Source organism: Ictidomys tridecemlineatus, chromosome 2, assembly GCF_052094955.1.
Source record: "Ictidomys tridecemlineatus isolate mIctTri1 chromosome 2, mIctTri1.hap1, whole genome shotgun sequence".
Taxonomy (NCBI): Eukaryota; Metazoa; Chordata; class Mammalia; order Rodentia; family Sciuridae; genus Ictidomys; species Ictidomys tridecemlineatus.
Window position 1 is genome coordinate 50,277,373 of NC_135478.1, and position 23,714 is coordinate 50,301,086.

At 40.0% G+C, this 23,714-nt stretch overlaps 1 protein-coding gene across 18 annotated transcripts in view; it reads right to left on the bottom strand.

Annotated features, from left to right (window-relative positions):
- Nucleotides 1–23,714, bottom strand: part of Fhit (fragile histidine triad diadenosine triphosphatase) — a 1,362,797-nt gene that overhangs the window by 25,282 nt on the left and 1,313,801 nt on the right. For all 18 annotated transcript variants that reach the window (XM_078038558.1, XM_078038544.1, XM_078038546.1 and 15 more), the window contains one exon: nucleotides 871–975. In XM_078038558.1, the coding sequence (XP_077894684.1) occupies nucleotides 874–975 (102 nt within the window). In that variant the 3' untranslated portion in view covers nucleotides 871–873. The remainder of the gene's footprint in view (nucleotides 1–870; nucleotides 976–23,714) is intronic.

Below are 23,714 nucleotides of genomic sequence, written 5' to 3' on the forward strand. Positions count from 1 at the left end.
AAAGGATGTTTATCTGAGGTCCATTAAAGTGTATGACAACCAGTTGTGCATACCTGCAATCCCAGCGACTCAAGAAGCTGAGGCAGGAGAATCACTAGAGGCCAGTCTAGGCCACTTAATCTTAAAATAAAAGGGGTAGGTATGTTGCTTAATGGTAAAGCAACCCTGAGTTCAATCCAGTACCAAAATAAAATAAAATGCAGGACAGCCAGTTTACATTTGAATTTCAGATAAACAATAATTTTCCAGTCTGCTCCCAGTATTGCATGGCAATCCTACTTATGAACAAATGTCAGAAGATCAATGTATAATATCCATTGGAAAAAAAAATTATTCTAAGCATGAATTCTAAAAAAGGAGATTGTAGCTTTCTACCACAATCTTATTCTAGCAACAGTTAAACATCATTAATGCAAAATCTTAATAAGTCCTAATTTTTCCCTGTCGCCTGAGCTTCCTAGCACCTTAAGAAAAAGAGAAATTTACCAAATAGCAGCAACAGAGAAAGGAGTCTACCTGGGTGAGGCTGAGGGACAAAGAATCTGGAGCCTGAGGGCACTGTCGCACCTTTAGAGGGTTTGGACATTTCAAACAAGCAGGTTTGCTTTACCCACCATCTGCTGTGTAGCTGTTGGAATGGAGAGCCACAGCCCTGGAGGAGAGACAGGGAGAGCAGGTCTGGAGCGGAAGGGTGCTGGAAAAAAATTCCTTAAAGAGCCTAGTTTTCTCCACTTTAGCTGTTGAGACTTTTGCAGCCACCAGCTGAAGATATTGGTTAAGCTGCTTATCTTTGTCCCCCTTCCCAGCCAGGAGACCCTTTCCTGAGGGCCAGCAGAGTGTTTGGGTGATGACAAAGTGCACAGTCTTTACCTGTCATTGAAAGTAGACCCTCAGAGCTGCAGCTTCCGCCGCCATTTCCTCCTCTGATCTCCAGGAGGCTGGGGAGTCCACTCCCTCTTTGTCATGTTTCTGGAGCTTTGGAGAGAAAATGGGATTGGCTCATTAATGGGATCTCATTGAATAAATGTTGGGAGGACTGCAGATTAGCTGCTGGTAAGTGTGTGTTTCTTAATTAGGTTAATTGCCAAAATTCGAAAATAAGGAGACCACACAAATGAATCCACATTTCCAGCTTTTCTGAGAAAACCAGATTAGGTTACATGGTAGCCTTCTGCTGGGGACAGAGTGAGGTGGCTAGTTGTTGGGGGGCCTTCTGCCGTTCACAGTCCCCCTACTCTTTAGCTTTCTTAGGTGTGGCAGGCATCATTCATTTATTTTACTTCTCAAAGTCTAAAAGTATGAATTTGCCACCTACCAGTGGCCATTTCCCCCAGGCTGGCCTACCTGCCACCGTCTTCTGCTTAGCCTCTCACATGAGCTCTGAGTACCTGTTCTGTGAAACAATTGTCCAAGCAAATTTATGATAACAATACAGGGACGATGACTACTGAGTAAGAAAGGAGCATTTCCAGCAAGAGAGGCCTTGAGCCGGCAAACAAGTTGATGAGAAAACCATTTAACACTTGGTTTCCGTCAATTATTTTGAAATCCTCCTCAGATACTCATATTTTTTATACATCTTGTGTAGGTCTCATGATCACATATAGAGTGAATAAAACTTCTATCAGAAGTTTTCAGAACTCTTTTTTCTTATGTAAGTCTGTTATTCCTCCATGTGGTTCTACACATTCTAACATGCTGAAGGTGTACCTTCCCCATAATATATAGTATTTTGTGTTAAGTCCCTTGAGGTGAATGATGTAAAGAGCAGTTTAAAATAACCCATTAGACAGTTTTTACTTTTTTACTAAGACCCGTGGAAGTAATATTCACTTGTGAAAAGTCATCCAAGCAGTAATGGTAGGCATGAGGGTTGTCCCTAAAACCTTCACCTGTGGATCCTGGAGGGTCCACTTTCACATGGATTAAACATTCAGATTTGTTATTTTTTTTTTCGTGGATTGAGCCTGTAACTAAAATCGTGGTGGTCCCTGTCCCCAATGCCAATTTAATAACTAGGAGAAGGTTTATTCCTTTGCTAGCAAAGGAGGGCCTCGGGTCCCAAAGGCTGTGACTTCCCCCATCAGGAGGGACAGGGGCTATTTAAAGGAACTTAAAGGGTGACATTCCAGGTATACTCTGGTAGGGGGTCCAAGGGCACTGTGATGGTTGTTAGGATTCACTTCCCAGATCCATCAACTACAGGAAGAAAACTTTTTTTCTTTTTTTTTATAAAAATAAACCTTAGAGCAATGAGGGCTATGTTCAGAAGGTGAAGGGACCACTGAGCTATATCCCAGACTTTTTTGTTTTGAGAAAAGTTCTTCCTAAATTGCTAAGGGTGGCCTCAAATTTGTGATCCTCCTGCCTCTACCTCCCAAATTGCTGGGATTATGGGTTTGGCTGAAAGTCCATAATTAAAGTTCACTTTCACATATTTTGATCACAAACAGCACCGTTGCATCAATTGATCAGAACTTACTCGCAAGTCCATAAATAACTTCTTTCTTGACCTGAACCTAAAATAGGTCTGAGAATGCCTTTGCTCAACAAGTAGATATTTTTGTGATTTATATTTTTAGGACCTGATTACAAGGTGATGTCTAGATGAAGTAATCAAACCTTCAATGTCACCCCATGAATACAAAGCAGAATGACAAAACCCCCTGACAGAAGATATTAGAGGTCTTTCATCAAAAACAAAGAAGGAAAATGACCCCTAGTCACCAACACAAAGGAGAACCAATGACACCCTCTTAGATCATGTCTGTGCTATAAATCTTCAGCGTAAAAACACGCCTACCTAAGGGGTAGCTAGCATGTTCCTCTTCAACACCTGCACTCTGTCTTTTTCTCTGAAATCAAGTGAGTCATAACTCACTCTGACCCATTATTAAATCCTAATCAAGGACCCTCACAGCCTGAATGGAGGTTCACCTCCCTTTTGACCTCTGTTCTGGTGAGGATACTGTCCCACTCCTCCACACATATTCACACCAAAATCAGAGCCTTTGCAAATAATCTTGTCTAAAACTAATCCAGAGACCTCACCCTGACAGCTCCTGGGAGGTGAAGAAGTTTCCCCCTCCATTTCCGGCAAACTTTGCTACAGAAGGCAAAACAGAGAGAGAAAGACAGCCTTGCTCTCCAGCTGAGCTCTATTTCCACACTAAGTCAGAGCCTAAATGACACTCATTAGCATATAACTGGGCCACAAATATGTTTATGAGGGTCATGGATCTTCCTTTCAGAATTTGGCTGCCAGCATACTGGTTTTACATTTTTGCCACATAGATTTAATTCTCCTTAGTGGAAGAAAACCACATTAAGAAGTCATTTCCTTCCTCACAGAGGCAGTGATGAGGAGATGACGTGGTTGCTACAGGCAAAGAGAGTGGGATTGCTATTCCACTCAGGAACTAATTTTCATTTCGATACTACCTTTAGGTCTGCTATAAATCCATCTTGTAACAACTCAATGGAATGACAGAGAACAATGCAAAGCCTAGAAAATACGGTCTTCCCACTTGTGCTCCTGCCATGGGAAGACACAGAAATCAAGCATTAAGGGGCTTCAAGCGACTGGAATCACACCAGATGAATCCAAATAATTTAGAGTCTGCGACCACTAATGCCTTCCTGGTTATGGGGCGACCGTCTGTTATTGTCATATGCCTTACAGATGGCACCATTGTGCCCACCCTTGGAAGTTGTTTACAGGAACTAGGAAATAAAACAAAAACTAATCATATTGGAAAATTCTGTTTTTACATGGTTTTTAAAGTGTAGGCTATTTCCCTCCTAAAGGCTCCCAAATGAAAGCATGTGGTTTTCTTTAGAACAGCCCAACCCTGGGTGCCCATTGGAATCAACTAGGAAACTTGAAAATACAAAACTCACCCCAGGGATTCTGATTTAATGGGTTTGGAGATTTTAAAATGTTATATATGTGTATGTGTGTATATATATATATATATATATACACACACACACATATATTGCCTGAGAACTATATATTTTACATATGTATAAAACATATAGTTCTCAGGCAATTCCAATGGTGCACTCACCATTCATAAGCACTGCAGAAGGAGATGCATTTCTCTGCGTAGACAGAACTCACACACCAATACAAATATAGTTGTCAGCCTGTGTCCATGGGGGATTGATTCCAGAACCTTCCTGTAGGATACCAAAATCTGCACGTTCTCAAGTCCCTTGTATAAAATAGCAAGAGTGTTTACATGTAGCCTATGTCCATCCTCCAGTATACATCAAGTCATCTCTAGATTACTTATAATATCTAATATTACAAGGTTTAAAAAGAGTTGTACTGGTTGTTTAGGGACTAAGGACAAAGAAAATGTCTATTGTACATGTTAAGTACAGATGCGTTGTTTTTTTTTTTTTTATCTGCAGTTTTCCATCCATGGGGTTGAATCCCGAGAAGGGGAACCATGGATATGAAGAACTCACTGTAATACATTTATTCTTATCTATTGCTTGCAACTGTATCAAATCTGTCCTTTGCAAACCAAGCTGCAGAACTACTTTTCTTCTGTTTACCTTAGGTCAAAGTGAGGACTGAGCTAGAGGCTTTGGATGCTTAAGATGTTGATCAGGAGCCCTGCACAATAGCGCAAACCTATAATCCTGGAGGCTGAAGCAGGAGGATAGCAAGTTCAAAGCCAGCCTCAGCTAGTTAGCTAGGCCTTAAACAACTCAGAGAGACCCTGTCACTAAATAAAATATAACAAAGGGCTGGGGATGTGGCTCAATGGTTAAATACTCCTGGGTTGAAACCCTGGTACCAAAACAAGAAAAAAAAAATTACTGACTGGTCAGTCAGGAACCCCTGAATGAATATGTAGTCTCTGTAGGAATGGGGAGCCTAGGGAAGGCCCTGATGATTGGTAAGACTTGTGTCCTAGACAATCCACTCAAGTGACTTGGAAATTAAACCTGCTGCAATTGAGAATAAAATTCCACTTCCTGTAAGCAAACTAAGAACCTGGAAGCCCTAAGAATTTGAAACTGTATCTTATCCAAAAGGTATTGTTTGCCTAGGGTGAATTTTCATAGCCCAGTGTGGTTTTAGATGAACCTGCCACAAGACTTTAGGTTGCCCTAAGGAAAAGGTGGAGTCTAGTCATTAACATACCATTTATTTAATCTGCTCCTGCTGGGGCAGACAGCAAGTGGTTGATTTTTAGTGAGATGGGATTAGCAAACGGGAATGGCACTGGGTGAGGCTCACATGCCTAGAAAGGTTTTAGACAGTCAGCTTTCTCTCACCAAGAAACTTGTGAAAGTGTGGGGAGGGGAGGGGCTCATCTCAGGAATAGCCAACTTCTTGGGTATCCCCTGAGAAGATGAGGTGTAGTCCGTACTTGAATAATGAGAAGAGCAAGTACCTTAACCTCCTTGTGCCTCAGATTCCTTTCTCTGCCCAATGGAAGCAGTAAGAGTTGGGAGCAGTTATGTTCCTCATACACATTAAGTGGGCTCAGTGTTCCCTGGTTCTGCTGGCTCCTACCATTGTTATTATGAGTAGTAGTATTTTGGGGGATAGATACACTGTCCCCATCACAGGGACCACCCCTGAGAACTTGCTTTTAGTTAGTGAAAGTACTTTCATGGTTCTACTGATATCTGTATCTTTGGGACCTGAATACCCTCTGGAAGGATGAAACATTCAGATCTGTGCCGATTAATTGAAATAACCATCCAAGTCTGAGAAGGAAATTTTGCTAAAATGATGATCCCTAGCTCTCAGGGTTGTCCTGAGAAGTGAAGAAAGTATTAATGGAAGCTTCTCCCAGGTGAATGTTAAGGTCCTACAGTAAAAGTATGTGGTAAAGGTCAGAAGCAATCAAAATTATCCTGGTTGCTCAGTTTAGCAAATAAGAATACAAGACACTCAGTTTTTCTTAAAGGTGTACGTACGTCTCTGTCTCATACATCATTTGGGACATACTTAAACTAAAAAAGTTTTGTTGTTCATCTGAAGTTCAAGTTTAATTGGGCTTCCTGAATTTTATTGGATGACTAGAACTAGGAAACACTCTTAGAAATCAGCCACAGGAAGTACTTGCCTGCATTTGATAGTTGTGTTGTTTCCAAACCTGCTACCTGTGAATACCCTATTAAAAAAAGGGACACTGTCCAAAGGGATCAAGTTTAATGCTAGCATTTTGTGTCCTCTAGGACTTACTGTTATTACTACTGTATGAAATGCAGCACAGGTCACTTAGAATTCCAGTTCTAAGATACTTACTTTTTCCTATTTTTACATCTCTGAAATGAAAACATATTCTAGAACCAACACTGTGCCATAACGTGATTGGCAGCATTTTTCTTTCTTAATAATACATAAAATAACAGCACTCCTGTTGGATGACAGTTGGGATTCAATGCACTAGGGTTCTCCATCTCTCCTCCCTGCACCAAGTTATAGAAGTTAGATGTGAGTCAGCTCACTGGGAAAATGCTCAGTACCAAGGGACACACTATGTAATACATACTTGTTTCCTCCTGATGCAGAGTTGAAACTGTTCTCACAGATGATTTGTTCTTTTAAGGAAAGGGCACACTGATGTGACCAAGTCTGCCAACACTTGGACCAAAGTCTCATTCAATAGACTGAAGTCTGTGATGGCACCTCCAAGTGAATTCTATTTCTATGCAGTTTTTAAAAATGCACCTGTAGTTATCCTCCCTTATCTATTTGAAATGATTTTTGGAGAAGGTAGTGTTAACAGGATTTCTGACTGAAGTAGTGAGGTGTGCCAATTTGCCTCCGTCTTTCCTTCCTCCTGTGCACCCAGTGTGTTAGCACAAGGTATATGGGGTAATGATTAAGTCCCAAGCAGCCTTGGCCATTGATGTTTTTATTGCTCTGTAATGGAATGATTCACAATAATTTAAATGCTTTGCAGAATTTGGAAGTAACCTATAGTAAATGTCAAAATGCCTTCAAAAGGGGGAAAACCAATTTAATATCTTCTTAAAAAAGTGAACAGCTTTATATACACTTGGGTGTTGTTATAAAATGTTTGATTGTTATTAGTTTTATAAAACAATATATAGAGCAGAGCTTATAGGTTGATGGCTCTGTTTCTCAAAAGGAAAATAATTTCATTGAATAGCGAAGTAAATCCTTAATTTTTAAAGATCAGATTCGCTGTTACTAACTTTGAACTCAACATTTATGGAGCACGTGTTATATTCCAGGCTCTGTTCTAGGTCTTAAAGGAGAGATTTTGATAAAGAAGCCAAAAATCTTTGTCTTCGGCGGTTTTACCTCTCTTAAGGCAGGCAGATTCATACATACATAATTTAATGAGTCAGACTGGCATAGAGTATTGGACTGGAAATTCCATCAAAGTGTTCCCGGAATATCTGGGAGAGAGGGGAAATAATTCTTGCCGGAATGAGGGTCTGGGGTTGACATACAAGTCAGAGATGTGGACTGAGCTTAAAAGATGGTGGTGAGATATTGAGAAAAGGCCTGTTGAGTAATAGCAGTAGCTTCACCAACTAATCTCAGCACTTTTTTCTGGCAAAGCCTGATATTGAGTGTAGCTACGAACCATGCAACAGGGTTGTCAAGAGAGCTGAACTTGAGTGTTGATCAGGTCTCTCAAAACGGCAACTACCTGTTCAAAGCTGCAACCAGCTCTGAAACTTGAGGGAAAGTATTCCCCTTCAGTTGTTTTTCAGGTTTTCTGAGGGATCAGGAACAAAGTCTCAGTGGGTCCTTAAGGAGGCACTGACATGACTTCTAATGGAAGATGTTGTTGGATTCAGAAGGGATCATGTTATATAGATCACATTTATTTATGGCAGGTCATCTCAAGTTTCCTTTAAGGAAACTGAATCAATTTGAAAACTATATTAAATAAAACAATGTGGGAAATGCCCTGGAGGGAGAACAGAGGTAGGAGAAGGTAGCTGACGCTTGCACCTCTTTTAGCACTCAAGGGTGGTGGCTTCTATTGGACTACACTACAGAAGTCTTCAGAATTTTTTTTAACCAATGCTTGAAAATCAAAATAAACAAAGTTCATAATCACTCTGAGGAAAAACAGTATAAAGATTTGCAGAGATGGTGGACTTTGGGTAGAGGAGGCTTTAATGGAAAGCCTCTTTGCTGAGAAGACACTGGAAGTGTCAATAATGAGGAATCAGTTAAACGACGCCAGGAAGGAGAGTATTTCCAGCAAAAGGAACAGAAAGTAGAGCACTTCAAGGAAACTTGGTGGTGGAGTAACTGGCTGGAAGAGTGAGGTGGGACGGCAGATCTCCTGTAGCATGTGCCTAAGGAGCCTAGGTTTGAGTTTTAGAACCATGAGAAGATATAAGAGAGTTAAGAGCAGGAAAGGGCTATAGTAATTTCATAAAGAATGTTATGACTGGAAAATGAATTAAACAGGGAGAGGCTACTGCAGCCATGAGACAAGAAATGATGGGAGCTCAGCTGCCTCATTCACTAGTGTAGTGGCTGGTTAGTGAGAAGGGCCTGTGGATGGCCCTTCTCCTGAAGCTCTGAACTAGTGCAAATATCAGAAGCTGTTTAGGACCATTCTAATGGGCTCTGAGTTCTAGTTCATGGTTTCAGTGCTTTTTCACACCCCTCCCCCGCTTCACTTCCATGTTTTGCCAGACAGTGAGCATCCTATTTCTATGTGCTAGACAGAGCTGTCCATATAAACATTTTTGGGGGGAGGTGGAGTCTTGAACCCAGGGACTGAATCACATTACCAGCTCTTTCTTGTATTTTATTTAGAGACAGGATCTCACTAAGTTGCTAAGGCTGGCTTTGAACTTGCAATGCTCCTGCCTCAGCCTCCCGAGCTGCTGGGATGACAGGTGTGCACCATCATGCCTGACTTGCACTTTTCTGATCAAATCATCCCTCACTTTAAATCTGAGCCAGAAAATGGTCTTGCTACCAAACCTCCAGCTGTCACTTCTTAGAATTCTTGGGTTCTTAGATGTGTTCATTGCCTTCCTCATTATATTTCATGTGAGAGATCTTACGAGCTAGAGCCTTGGATTAAACACTGAGTCCTCTAGGTGCAAACAAGTTACCTCTGGGTCTCTGCACTGTGAAAGTTCCAGTGCCCAGTTATTTGCACATTTTATAGAGAAATTCAGATAATCAACAGAGTATTCATCATGTTATTAGTTGCCAAAGCTTAGACTTAAGTATAACTTGCTGCCTGTGGGGCCAAAATGCTGAAATAAGCTCTTATATTAATTAGTAGCATCCCACTTTCAAGAAGTATAGAGTGTTGATGTTTAAGAATTTGTAACCCCCCAAAGTATTTATCAATGAGAAAAATCACAGCACTGGAAAATAAATATGCTAAACCGCAATACTATAACAGACCCCAATTGCTTCTCCAATTAAACATTAAACTATAACATTGTCAAGCTGATCAGAAAGCAGCAAATGAGACTCTGCCAGCCTCACAATTTGGACCAGAAAGCACTGAACTGTGAATGATCTCAGAGCATCCCCCACACCCCTTAAACCTGTGCAAACCAGAATGGGCATCTCAACTTTGCTGGAGTACACACCTGACATAAAAAAAAAATCACTTTAATTGATTGAACATTAAAGTTCATCGTTTCTATGGCAAGCTTGTTAGAAGCAGTTCAGCAAAGAGCAACTATAGCCCCTGGTTCTGAGCAGAGTTGATTTCAATTAAAAAATATCAAAGGAGTCACTTCCTCTCAGGGAAGCAATCAGTGAGTCTATCTCAGAAAAATCACCCCAGACAGAGCCTCCTAGACCTGCCATATTGCTTCCTGGCTAGCCACCAATCAGAACGTTCTTGTAACAAGGCATCAGTTGAGGAACCAGATTCCAGGCCTGGAGTACACAAATCAATATGGGATCCATGGCATCTGAGAATCATCAACATGGACTGGCTGAAGTGTAGACTTCTTCTCAGGATGCCCATTGCTAAAATTTTCAGCTTACCCTACTATAGTGAGCCTCATGTTTGTAAAGGATGTAACTAATCTCGCCTAACAGATGGGCTTGGCATTTCCAATGAAAGTTATAGCAATAGCCTGACTACTTACCCAGCAGATTTTTGCTCTTCAAGTAATAACAAGCCCTCAAAATCTCTAATTTGGTAAAAGTCTTCCTATCTAGCTCCCATATTTATGGTAGAAATGACTAAACCCCAGTAACATTGATCTTTGTGTCCTCATGGCTTACCAGGTCTGACCCCATTGGGTTTTACAGAAGCATTTGTTGAACAATTGCTTTTTTCCTTACCACCGGATTTGCTCTTCAAGTTTGTTCCCCATTCCCTAGAACTCCAATCACTCACCCAATATCATGTGGCTAATTTGGAGCAACGTTTGTTTCTATTAAACATAGTGTGCCATCTTCTCGTGCACCCCTGGATCTACTCCCTCCATGCTTGGGAACTTTGCTTTTCTAAGTTACTTCACCACCTATGTCTTAAAAAACGTTCATCCAAAGTTGCAAAAGGGACTTGACCCCTCAGCTGGGGTACCTTATTTGCAGGGAAAATTGCATTTTAGGACAGGTCTAAGTAAATAATTGGTGGTCACCAGCACTCTGCCACAGGCTCCATCATATCTGAGCTCTACTGGTTTTTCAGTGGGTGGGAAATTGGTGAAGCCACAGAGACTAGAAATTTTTACCATTTTGATGTCCTCAGGCTTCCTGTTTCTAAAAACACACTCACTGAGAAATGAAATGAAACTCCTTCTGAAAGCGAGGTTTGTGATGGAGCAAACTTCAGAGAAGGAAGCATTTAGTCAAAAAGCAATTTCCTTGGCCAGTCATGTTCAGTAAGCCTTTTCCCCCCTGTGTTTCAGATATTGGTGTTTGAGCAAGAGTGTTCTCCTTTAATCCCAGAGTGATGTCAACCTGCAGTACTAGGAATGGGGAAGAGGCATAGGGCCAATTTCTGCTTTCCTTTGGATGTCCTGAACATTTTGTTTCATATTGGCTTCTGCTACACATGGCTTCTCTTTTCAAAGATGAGCCTCTGAAAGCACACTCCAAACAAGATAACTCTCCACTACATTTCAGGAAGCTAAGCAAACGTACAGCCAAGCACACAACTCATAATGCACAACTTCAGAATCCTTCTTAACACAATAGTCCAGGCAGCATCAAGTAGATTCTCAAAATGAGACCCCCTTGGAAAAGTTGACCTAGCTGGGAGCTTTGCACATTCCAGGTCCCCAAGCAGTTGAGGCTCTTTTGTCTACAGAACTGACTTAATTATTCAATAATTATCTCTATGCCTACCACAGTGTAGTGATAAGCAGGCTGGACAACACTTAGTGCCCTTGAGAGTCATACTTTCTAGGAGAGAAGGCAGGCAATTTCCAAGTACAGTTTTCCCTTGGCACGTGAGGAGGATTGGTTCCAGGATACCAAAATGCACACAGATGCTCAAGTTTCTTATGTAAGATGGTATAGTATATGTACATAATCTATGCATACTCTCTATATACTTTAAATATTCCCTAGATTATTTATAATACAACGTAGTGTTTAGGGAATAATCTGTTGCATGCTGTATTTTCCAGGCATGGTTGGTTGGATGTAGAAACTAGAGATACCAGAGGCAAGACAGTATGGTCTGGGAAGACTGCTCTGAGGAGCCAACACATGCAAATACCTGAAGAAGGATGGCGGCATTGCATCTTCTATGCACAGGATGAAAGTGAGTGACTAAGGACATTCCCAGAGAGAGGTGGAAGAGGAGGCAGAGAAGGCTGAATGATTTTTTCAGTCACATCCCTCTTATTAAGTACCTCCTTTGTGCTGGGCTCCGTAGGAGTCATCAGCTAAGGACTCAGTATCACCTATAAACAAAGTGTGGCTATGTTTTCTTACTGGACCTCCCACTCTCCCTAACATCAGGTCTTGCTAATAGAAAACTGCACAGAAATGTTGGTGGCCTACAAGCTCTTTGCACAAGTGGTGGCCAACTGCAGGGAAGATGGAGCAGACCTGGCCAACTTCTTCCTGCGTGTTCTCCATATGTCAGACAGAGGTAAAAAAAAGTTCTGCTGGCAAATGAACAATGACTAAATGGAAATCCATATTCCAAGGGTACTCACCAAGCTGCTGGCCTGCTCATGATTCCTTCTTCCTACAAGAACATCGTTCTGCCCCTGGTTACAAAACCCTCTGGAGCTGCTTCTCACCTACTGGAAGTGGCATAGCCTCTGCTGCCTACTAATTGATTCATTTCTCATGGAGCTATTCCAATGCCCTTCACAGAACCTGGTACGAACAAATTAGGAAAACTTTCCCAAATGCCTCACCCTGGTCCATTTTAAAACCTTCCAATGCAGCTGAAACACTAAGCTTATCATCCATGACAACGGACCTTTGTCACAGAGGATTTCAAATGTTGTTCCCCCCACACACATCAGAATACTTGAAAGGGACTGAGTTCTTGTTATGGGTTCAACTATTCATAATTGTTCATAATCCTGAAATGAGCAATGGCAACAGAGCAAACTGCACACAAAAACACAACATTCCTACTGTGAAAAATTAAAATGCAACGCCAGAGTTATCTTGAAGTATCAGGCTAGGAAAGAGAGACCCTCACCTTTCTCAGTTTCCTACTGTGCATCTCTACTACAGAGATACTCAAGAGAGACTGGAAAAGGAGCCAACTCTAGGAGATAAATAGATATAGCTTCATTTTAAAAAATTACAATTTTTGCTATTCCCAATAAGCTGAAAATATTGTTGCGAGTTACAACTTCATGAATGAAAAACATATAAAATCTTTTAAGAGTCCTAATCTTTTAATTAATCTTGCCTTAGATCTGCTCAAATGCTTAAAGGAGTTTGGTTAACTGGTTTCTAAGAGAAAAAACATGAAAATGCTTTGTAATGACTTTTTACAATTTCAGGGCCCAGAAACAAGTATTTGAAGAATGTTAGTCCTAGAATCAGAGTCTGACACAGATTTTGAAGTTCTCCAGTCTAAACAGCCATGTGACATTTATATCCTCCCCCAACTTCCACCTAAGTCCTAGCTCCAACCCTTATTTTTACATGAATTTACTCTTGTGCTATGTGACACTATCACTTTTAGCTGTTTGTAGGCTAGAGAAAACGGGGGCCCTCAAGATTGCTTGGGCATTACTGGTAGGAGGTTACAATTGGAGCAATTTCTTTGAAAAATGGTTTGGCATTACACCCTAAAGTTGATATTTATAGTGTCCCATGATCCATCAATAGAACTCCCAGGTAGGTACCTGAAAGAAGTTCTTGCACATGTACAAGAAGATAAGTAGGAAATGCTCCATTCAGTTCTCATTACAAGAGAGAAAACCTAGAAATCATCACCATCCTAACAAAGTAAACTGTGACATATTCATACAACGAAATGTATATAGCAAGTAAAACAAATATTTGATAGTGACACATGGCCCATGATAATGCTATTTAACAACCTATACTACTTTCCAAAGACAAGAGGCAGCATGGTATTTTTTTAATAATATTAAAGAACAACTCAAAAATATATTTTCAGAGGTGCCTAAAAGTATACAAAACAGAGAAAAGCAGTAGTGAACACGGGCTACACTTCATGGAGAGAGGCAGAAAAGGGATTGATTTGGGGGGGCTATCATGTAGTTTGTTGTAGGATATAACCACACTCATAGCTTTGATTTTTGGTGAGGGTTTTTCAGATACTTATTAACATAACTATTTTTTTTTTTAAAGAGAGAGTGAGAGAGAGGGGGGCACAGAGAGAGAGAGAGAGAATTTTAACATTTATTTATTTTTTCTTAATTCTCGGCGGACACAACATCATTGTTGGTATGTGGTGCTGCTGGGGATCGAACCCGGGCCGCACGCATGCTAGGCGAGCGCGCTACCGCTTGAGCCACATCCCCAGCCCCTTAACATAACTATTGAAAAGCAGATTATGAAGGGGAACAGAATTGACCACCTTTGGTCCACATCTCAGATTTACAAAGTAGGGTCATTGCAATTTCCCTTGTGATGGAAATCCCGAATTACAGCAGAGTAGCACTCACTACGTAAAAGTGCTGTTATTAATTGGGTTCCAGATGTCTAAAACTGATGTATCCCCTCACTGAATCCCCCCTAGGATCTATTTTGGATATAACACTTCACACAGAATGCTGTTCTTAATTAAAACTGCTCTGCTTTAAAAGCTGTATGCCTGTGAGATAGTCATCCACATGTTCTCCTTTCCATAAATTTGCTCTTATGTCTTATTTCCAAAGTAGAGTAATACTTGCCTAGATTTTAATAAATATGCCTGCAGTGGTAATGTAAATATCACATGCTTTCCACATTTCACAATCTCATTGAGTCCTTTTGTTGATGTTGAGTCCCACACTAAGAATGAGTTTGCAGGTTTAGTCAGCTCTGTTTCTACTACCTACCATCACAGGGCAAGGCACTGATTGCTATTTACATAGAATATTGGAAAAACTAATTAATGTTCAAGCTATTTTGCTCCTTTCCCTCTTTAATTTCTAATTCTGGCCATCACTGACTCCATTTCATTGACATTAGGCTGAAGCCTCCTGGCCAACTTCTTTGTCCAAAATCTGCAAGTGTTCCTCATTGGTTATCAGACTGTGTCTACCAGATGCCAAACTGATTTTTTTTGGCATCCTAGAGGCAAAATAACCCACTGATTGATGGTACTTCCACTTTGCAAATGGCTATTTGGGCCTTGGGTGGGGAGACAACTCGTCTACTTATAAAGGGAGTCAGACTCGGGATTTACTCCTTCAGCCAAAAGGCAGCTCAATCACAAGGAATAATATTGCTCTATGAAAAATGGCTGCTGTCCCTGGCTGAAGGAGAGAGATCCTCAGTTCAGTGCTTGATACTGTTCTGCTCTCAGAAAGTGGCTATGGAAGGATGGGAGCCCACACATAGTGATGGCATGATTGTGTCCCTGAATTACTCCAGTTGTTATGAATGGAGCTCCGTGGCGTGCTTGCTTTCTGTCTGGTACTATGCTAAGTACCAAGGTACAAAGCACTGGTAAAAGATGATCTCATTTCATCCTTAATGTACCCCATGGTGCTGTCATCATTTCCAGGTGAGGAACTCAAGGCTCAGAGATGTGATCTTATACCCAGTTTGTGACAGGGACCCCTCTCCTGAATATGCTAAGGAATAGAGGAGTGAATCAAGGTGTCTAAATCAAAGCGCTTTTGCATATAGAATCTCCAAAACCAACATTAGATTAGACATAACATTGTTATACAGAAGAGGAAATAAAGGGAGAGTTAGTGAATTGCCTGAGGCTTCTGCAGTTTTGCCCTAAAAGCATCAATATGTTTTTCTACTCAAAAGGACCCTCAATTAAATATAATAGGGGTAGCCTGCATCTACTTTCTGAATTGAAGTATCCAAACTGAAAAAGGATGTATTGGGGCTCTCTTATTTAAAAGGCAGAAATTGAATTTCAGGAGGTAAACCAGGGCAGTTTCAAATCAGGCTCCTCATCCTTAATATCTAAATGCTCTTGTCATACTTTCTTAATACAATAGACCCCTCAACCCATTCCCATTTCAGTAGGAACAGTTCTTTAAAAAGCCCACCTTGCCTTTTACCACACAGTTCTCTCATGGAACACATTTCTTCCTCTGATCCACAGGGTAATGGTGGGGTTAGGGGGCCCTTCTAGATGTTTCCATTTAAGGACCTTTATTGTTAGTGCTTTCTAATTCATCTATCTTCCTGACTGAATTCTGATTGCCACATGGGGGGGCAAAACCATGTGTAATGATGATAGTCTTTCTTTGACCTTCAAAGCATCAATGCCATATGGTTTGATCGAATTCCTCAACAATGACCTTATACAACCAGATCTAGGCACACAGGGAGTGCTTATTTAAAAATGGTTGATTCATTTCTTACCCAAGTGAACCAACCATAATAAATATTCAGAAGGATGACATTGTTCTATCATCCTCAGTCCTGTAATAAGGTTTTCCAAACTGGGTGCTTTAATAGCAAGACCGTAACAGAGACTTACATTGTCAAAGAAATAACAAAATAAGATGTCTGTATCCCTCTCATAAATTTTGAAATTTTAATGATGCCTGTGTAATCAAACTTTTATGGTACAATAAAGTTCTGAAGAATCTGAGAGCCAAACCTTGAGAACCCTCAGTCCTTGGGTACCCCAAAGCAATAGACTTCCCTCTTTTAAGGATAGATGAAGAGAAAACCGCACAGCAAGCAGAGTATGTTTTTGCTTGCTAATTAATGAAAATTTAGTTGTTTTGGAAACTGGAAAATCAGCAAAGGAAGTGACCTCTAGTTGTTCCACAGCTATTCATTGTTTTAGGGGAAGGCTTGATAGAACACCTGAAGCACACAGTAAACCCTGTCACTTATCAGTCAGGGAGAACCCATGGCTCACTTGGAGCTGGCCCTGCAGTGACACCACATGCCTTCCACTGGGTAAGGTAGGCATCTGTATCCTACCCCAGACTTGGCATGACACCCACTGGCTCCTTCAAGTTTCCTCTCATTGTGTGCAATCTTCCATTGGGTTCTTAATTGTACATGTGCACAGGCTGTGTCAAATGGAGTTCCCTTCGTCTCTGCTCACTGTGTATTACATTTTTTAATCAGTATATATAATTACTTACCACAAGCTGCCAGGCCAGATTTTCTAAGCATTAGTCTAATTAACTTAAGCTAGATAATTATGTTTCAGATACCATAGCAGTACACATGGAATGTGCAGATTTTGCGGAAAGCTTAGTTGATTCCAATAACATGTTTCTTTCAGACAGTGGGTTAGTTTTGATGTTTTTTTTAATATGGCCATCAGATAATTATAAGATTATCCCTGAAATAAAATCATTCTGCTATTTAAAATAGCTTCTCAAATGATTAACACACATTGGACTGAAATAGTAGGTTGCTATGTTATTTTTACATATATAAGCAACACTCTAACTGGAGGGCAAATCAATGCATAAGAAGACATCCAAAGGATAGAATCTTCCATGTTTTGATGGTCTATACCCTGCCTTTTTCATGTCCTTTAGGGTGATGAAAAATGAGAGAGAGACAAATGGAAAAAACTCAAAGATCAGCTCCTGGTTGAACTGGGCCATGAGGAAGTCTCAAAATAACTAACTTACCCAGGGCTTACTGTGTTTTCAGCACCATGTTAACTCTTGTTTGTAGGACTTTTTATCTAATCATCCTAACAGCCCTCTGTGCAGGTTTCTATTATGGGATGTATTGAGCCCTCCCAAAATCTATGTTGAAGCTCTAATCCCTGGCACCTCAGAGTGTGACCTTGCTTAGATACATGATCTTTACAAGGGTCATCAGTGTGGGTTCTAATCTAATAACACCAGTGTCCTCAAATAAAGGGCCAATTTGCTCACCAGTGGAAAATGAAGATACCAAAGATTGCCTGCAAACCACCAACAGCAAGGTGAGAGAGACAGAATAAATTCTCCCTAAGAACCAATATCACCGCCATCTTGAGCTCGGAGGCCTACCTTCTAGAACTGTGAGACAATGAACGTCATTTGTTTCAGCTCCCCTAAACTTTGTTACAGTATGGTTGACCCTGCTCTCCATTTCATATATTCCTAAGAACAATAAAGCTATGCAATTGTGTCCAAGGTCATTCAGCTGTTGGTTGTGGCAGGTCTGGAGTCCACAACCAAGCCTTTTTGAATCCCAAGCTCATGCCGCTGACTTTACCCACACTCAGCACAAGAAGGCTGAAAAAAATCAAAAAGACAAACCTAAGGAATAGCCAAAACTCCATAGTCCTTTTAGTGATTCTAAGAGTCAGACTTGGCAGTGCCCATTTCTATATTTTCATGAAACTTCTTTGATTTAAAACAGAAAATAACTTCTGGAAATACCTGCTGCTTAGATCTTGAGGGCAACATTTGGAATGTGAGGGCAGCAGTGTTATCTTCCTACCTTTGACAGAAGGGAATACTGAGCCAAAATATCACTTGCCAATTTAAAAAAGCCAGAGGGGGAAGTAATAAACAACAGATCAAAACTCAATGAATAAAACTGCAGAAGAAAGAACTGCCAGGTTTGCCCAAGATGTGGGGAGAGAGAAAACCTTGGCCCAGGAGAAGCATGTGAATGATAAGAAAAAAAATAATAAATTCTCCAAGAACATTTAGTGGAATGGATCCACTAATACCAATACAAGGGAGGAAACTCACCTTCCTGCCCATCTACTACATCTGGGATGTGTCTGACAGCAAAAATGTTAGGGGACAACAGATTGGGGGGGGACATGAAGTTAAGAGAATGATTCCATACAGCAGGCTCACTGTGCTGATTTCCACATGCTTTCCTTTTCCCAGAAGCAATTTACCTGCAACCCTGGCTGGCCTAAGTGGACAAGATGTGTAACATTCGTCAGCAGGAGAAATGCAAGCCTGAGTTGATGGGAGGAATCAGAAGACTTCAGTGACCAGATCCTAAAACTCAAGGATAATTCCTCCTAACAATAAAAGCTATAAATACACATGATTAAGATTCCAAGATGTCAGACTAGAGGAGATCCTGTTTCTGGCTGCTCTGTGCCTTGAACCCAAGAAAGCAGATAGGCAGCTACTCCACAAGGTCTCTCCTAGACAGACTACAACATCTCAGAGAGAGTGAGAAGACCCCTATAGAGCAGATTTCTGCAGAAATCACAACCTCTCCATCCGAGTAAGACTCGGGACCCAAAGCCCACAGAGTTCTAGCTCACCCACAGCTCAGCAGAATCACCTATCAGCACTTCTGCAGAACTCCAGACTGCGCTCCCCTCCCATGCAGCTCAGCTGGCCATCACCACTCACACCCTGGTGTGGAAGCAGTCCTACTCCATCTGGGAAAACCTTTCTTGCCATCTTTTTGGTGGACATGGCTATCAGATCGGATCTCCATTTGAGCAAGTACCTGGTTTCCAACTCCCCCCCCCAACAAAAAAACAGCTCTCAGTTGGACAGGAGTGAAGTGTGAGCCTGGGGGTGAGAGGTCCTGCAGTTGGAATCTGATAAGAGAGGGGAGGGGTCTAAAGTTTGGAGCATAACAGAGAGACCAGGATCTGGGAAATCTCCAGGCAAGAGAGGGAGACGATACGGGGGCTCAAGTCAGGCGAGTGGTCACAAAATAAAAGATCCATGTGGTGCAGCTTCCCTGCTAGGACTGGTGGGCGGCATTCCCTGCTTCCAGGTGCTCCAACCAGGTCCAGTCTTCTCACCCTGGTTACCAACACCAGCTGAAAACAGACAACCCCACCTACTGGATGAGAAGAGAAACAGATCTCTAAGATTATTTTTTTTCTTCTTCTTCCCTTCTATCCTCTGGCCCTCACATCCCCAACATATGTGAAAACAAGAACTTTGCATGAAATAGGACTTTGTGGGCTAAGTCACCTGAATAATATGGAGGAACTGCTTAAGCCCTATTCTTTCCCCCTCTAAATTTTACATCCTGTATTTTTCATGTGTGTGTTTGTTTTATGTACTCTACTGTTTTCCCACGAACTGGTCTATATCCCTGCTACTAACCCTCTTCATTAGATTTCTCCTTCACATTTCCTAAGATATATTAACTCTATACCCTCACATCTTTCCTCCTCAGCATATGGTCCTGACTCCCAGTTCATCGTCCACCGCCAGAAACTGCAAACCTTTTTATGAAACTATATTTTAAATAATAAGTGAATCCAACTTTTCTGGACATTGAAACTAAACTGTAAATGTCTTAATACTAACAATATATCACCTATGAGCAAATTGTTGATATTTGGATCTGTTAACATTGTCCTTCCCCACAAAGGAGAGATCTTGGAACCCTATAAGAGCACTACAAACCTGTAGGGTAAAAACAATAACACACCAGATCCACAGAGCTGGGGAAGAAAGTGCCATGAACAAATACAGGCAGTGAAAGATCACTTCGACAGTGAGCTACATAAACAATCCAAGAAGCAAAAGATCACCTCAGCAGGGAGATAGAGTTTCAAAAAACAATAAATCAAATTAAAAACTCAAATGAAAGTATCACCGACAGAGTAGACCACACAGCAAAAATGATAAAAAAACCATGAGCAGAACATTCAAGAAATATGGGATAGAGGAAGGCATAGAGATCTAAACCAAAGGAATGAACAATCTACTCAATGAAATAATATCAGAAAACTTTCCAAATTCAAGAAGCCTACAGGACACCAAATGTATAAAATCACAACAGATCCACACCAAGGCTTGTTGTAATGTAAATGCCCAACATACGGAATAAGGAGAGAATTTTAAAAGCCACCAGAGAAAGGAATCTGATTACATATAGGGGAAAACCAATTAGGATAATGGCAGATTTTTTTAACACAGACCCTGAAACAACATATATCAAGGTCTGAAGATTATGAGTGCCAACCAAGAATCTTGTATCCACCAAAATTAAACTTTACATTTGAACAGGAAATAAAAACTTTCCAAAATAAACAAAAGTTAAAATAATTTATAGCACTACAAAACATCCTTGGCAAAATATTTCATGACGAGGAATTGAAAATTGGCAGAGGGAGGTAGTACACTAAAGGGAAAACTAATTCAAGTAAAATAAACAAACATGGCTGGAAATACAAACCATGTCTCATTAGTAACCCTAAAAGTTAATGGCTTAAACTCACCAATCAAAAGACCCAACAATATGCTGCCTCCAGGAGACTCATCAGATAGGAAAAGACATACAACAGACTGAAGGTGAAAGGTTGGGAAAAATCATACCAATCACATGGACTATGGAAGCAAGCAGGGGTTTCCATACTCTTATGAAATAGGGATAAAGATGAACATCACATACTGTTCAAGGGAACTATATACCAACAAGACATAACAATCATAAATACATATGCCTCAAACAAACTCTTCTCAAGTTCAAGAGACTCAACTCAATAATCTTGGGAGACTTTAACACACCTCTCTGACCACTGGATAGATCTTCCAAACAAAAGTTTATAGAACTCAATAACTTAGACTTAACTGACATATATAGAATATTTCAACCTGCATCAAGGAGATACACTTTCTTCTCAGGAGCACATGGATCCTTCTCTAAAATAGATCATATACTATGCCACAAAGCAACTCTTAGCAAATACAAAAAAGTAGAGATGTTACCATGTATTTTATGAGATCATAATGAAATGAAATTGGAAATAAACAACAAAATTTTCTCCATCATCTGGAGACTAAACAATACACTACTAAATGAACAATGGGTCACAGAAGACAACAAGGAGGAGATTTAAAAATTCCTAGCAGTAAATGAGAACATAGACACTATGAAAGCAGTACTAAGAGAAAAATTCATTACACAGAGTTCATTCCTTAAAACAAGAAAAAGTCAACAAATAAATGACCTCACACTACATATCAAAGCCCTAGAAAAAGAGCAACAAACCAGCAGCAAAAGCCAAGAAATAATTAAAATTAGAGCTGAAATCAATGAAATCAAAACAAAAGAAACAATTGATATACTCTTAGCTATGCTAACGAAGAGAAGGAGAGAGAGAGAACTCAAATTACCAACATTCATAATGAAAAAGGTAATATCACAATAGACCCTACAGAAATACAGAGTATAATTAGAAATTATTTTGAATCCTTATACTCCAATAAAATAGAAGACATTGAAGGCATTGACAAATTTCTTAAGTCATTCGATTTGCCCAGATTGAGTCAGGAAGATATATACAATTTAAACAGACAAAAATCAAGTGAGGAAATAGAAGAAGCCATCAAAAGCTTACCAACCAAGAAAAGCCCAGGTCCAGATGGATACAGAACAGAGTTCTACAAGACCTTTGAAGAGTATTGGTATTACTTCTTCTTTAATTTATTTCAGGAAATAGAAAAAGAGGCAATAATTCCAAACTAGGCAAAGACACATGGAAGAAAGAAAACTTTAGACATATCTCTAATGAACATAAATGCAAAAATTCTCAATAAAATTCTGGAAAATAGAATACAAAAATATATCAAAGAGATTGTGCACCATGGTCAAGTGGGATTCATCCCAGGAATGCAAGGTTGGTTCAACATACGGGAATCAATAAATGTAATTCATCAATCAATAGACTTAAAGATGAGAATTTGATCATCTTTATTGATCATCTCAATAGACACAGAAAAAGATTTGACAAAATACAGCACCCATTTATGTTCAAAACACTAGAAAAATTAGGGATAACAGGAACATATCTCAACATCGTAAAGGCTACCTACGTGAAGCCTCAGGCCAACATCATTCTAAACGGAGAAAAAATGAAGGCATTCCCTCTAAAATCTGGCACAAGACAGGACTGCCTTCTTTTACCACTTCTATTCAACATAGTTCTTGAAACACTGGCCAGAGCAATTAGACAAAATAAATCAAAGGGATATGTATAGGAAAAGAAGAACTTAAATTAGCACTATTTGCTGATATGTTTCTATACCTAGAAGACCCAAAAAACTCCATCAGAAAACTTCTAGAACTAGAAAATGAATTCAGCAAAGTAGCAGGATATAAAATCAACACTCATAAATCAAAGGCATTTTTGTATATCAGTGACAAATCCTCTGAGAAGGAAGTGAGGAAAACTACCCCATTCACAATAACCTCAAAAAAAAAAAAAAAGATCTTGGGAATCAACGAAAGAGATGAAATATCTATACAGTGAAAACTAAAGAACCCTAAAGAGAGAAATAAAGAAGACCTTAGAAGATGGAAAGATCTACCTTGCTCTTGGATAGGCAGGATTAATATTATCAAAATGAACATACTACCAAAAGCACTATACAGATTTAATACAATTCCGATCAAAATCCCAATGGCATTCCTCATAGAAACAGAAAAAACAATCATGAAATTCATCTGGAAAAATAAGAGACCCCGAATAGCTAAAGCAATCCTTAGCAAGAAGAGTGAAGCAGGTGGCATCACTATACCAGACCTTAAACTATACTACAGAGCAAAGTAACAAAACAGCATGATATTGGCACCCAAATAGACTGATAGACCAATGGTACAGAATAGAGGACACAGAAACTAACCCACAAAATTACAATTATCTTATATTAGACAAAGGTACCAAAAACATGTGCTGGGAAAACTGGAAATCCATATGTAACAAAATGAAATTAAGCCTTTATCTCTCACTATGCACAAAACTTAACTCAAAAATGTATCAAGGACCTAGGAATTAAACCAGAGACTCTGTGTTTAATAGAAGAAAAACTAGGCCCTAATCTTCACCATGTGGGATTAGGCCTCAACTTCCTTAATAAGATTACTATAGTGCAAGAATTAAAACCATGAGTCAATAAATGGGATGGAAGAAAACTAAAAAGTAAAAGAAATAATCTGTGAGGTGAACAGAGAGCCCAAATCCTGGGAGCAAAGTTTTACCCCCTCACACATCAGATAGAGCACTAATCTCTAGGGTATATAAAGAACTCAAAAATCTAAGCCCTGAAAAACAAAAAACCCAGTCAACAAATGGACCAAGTTCCTTAACAGACACTTGTCAGAAGAGGATATACAATCAATCAACAAATATATGAAAAAAATGCTCATCATCTCTAGCAATCAGAAAATGCAAATCAAAACTACTCTAAGATTTCATCTCACTCCAGTCAGAATGGCAACT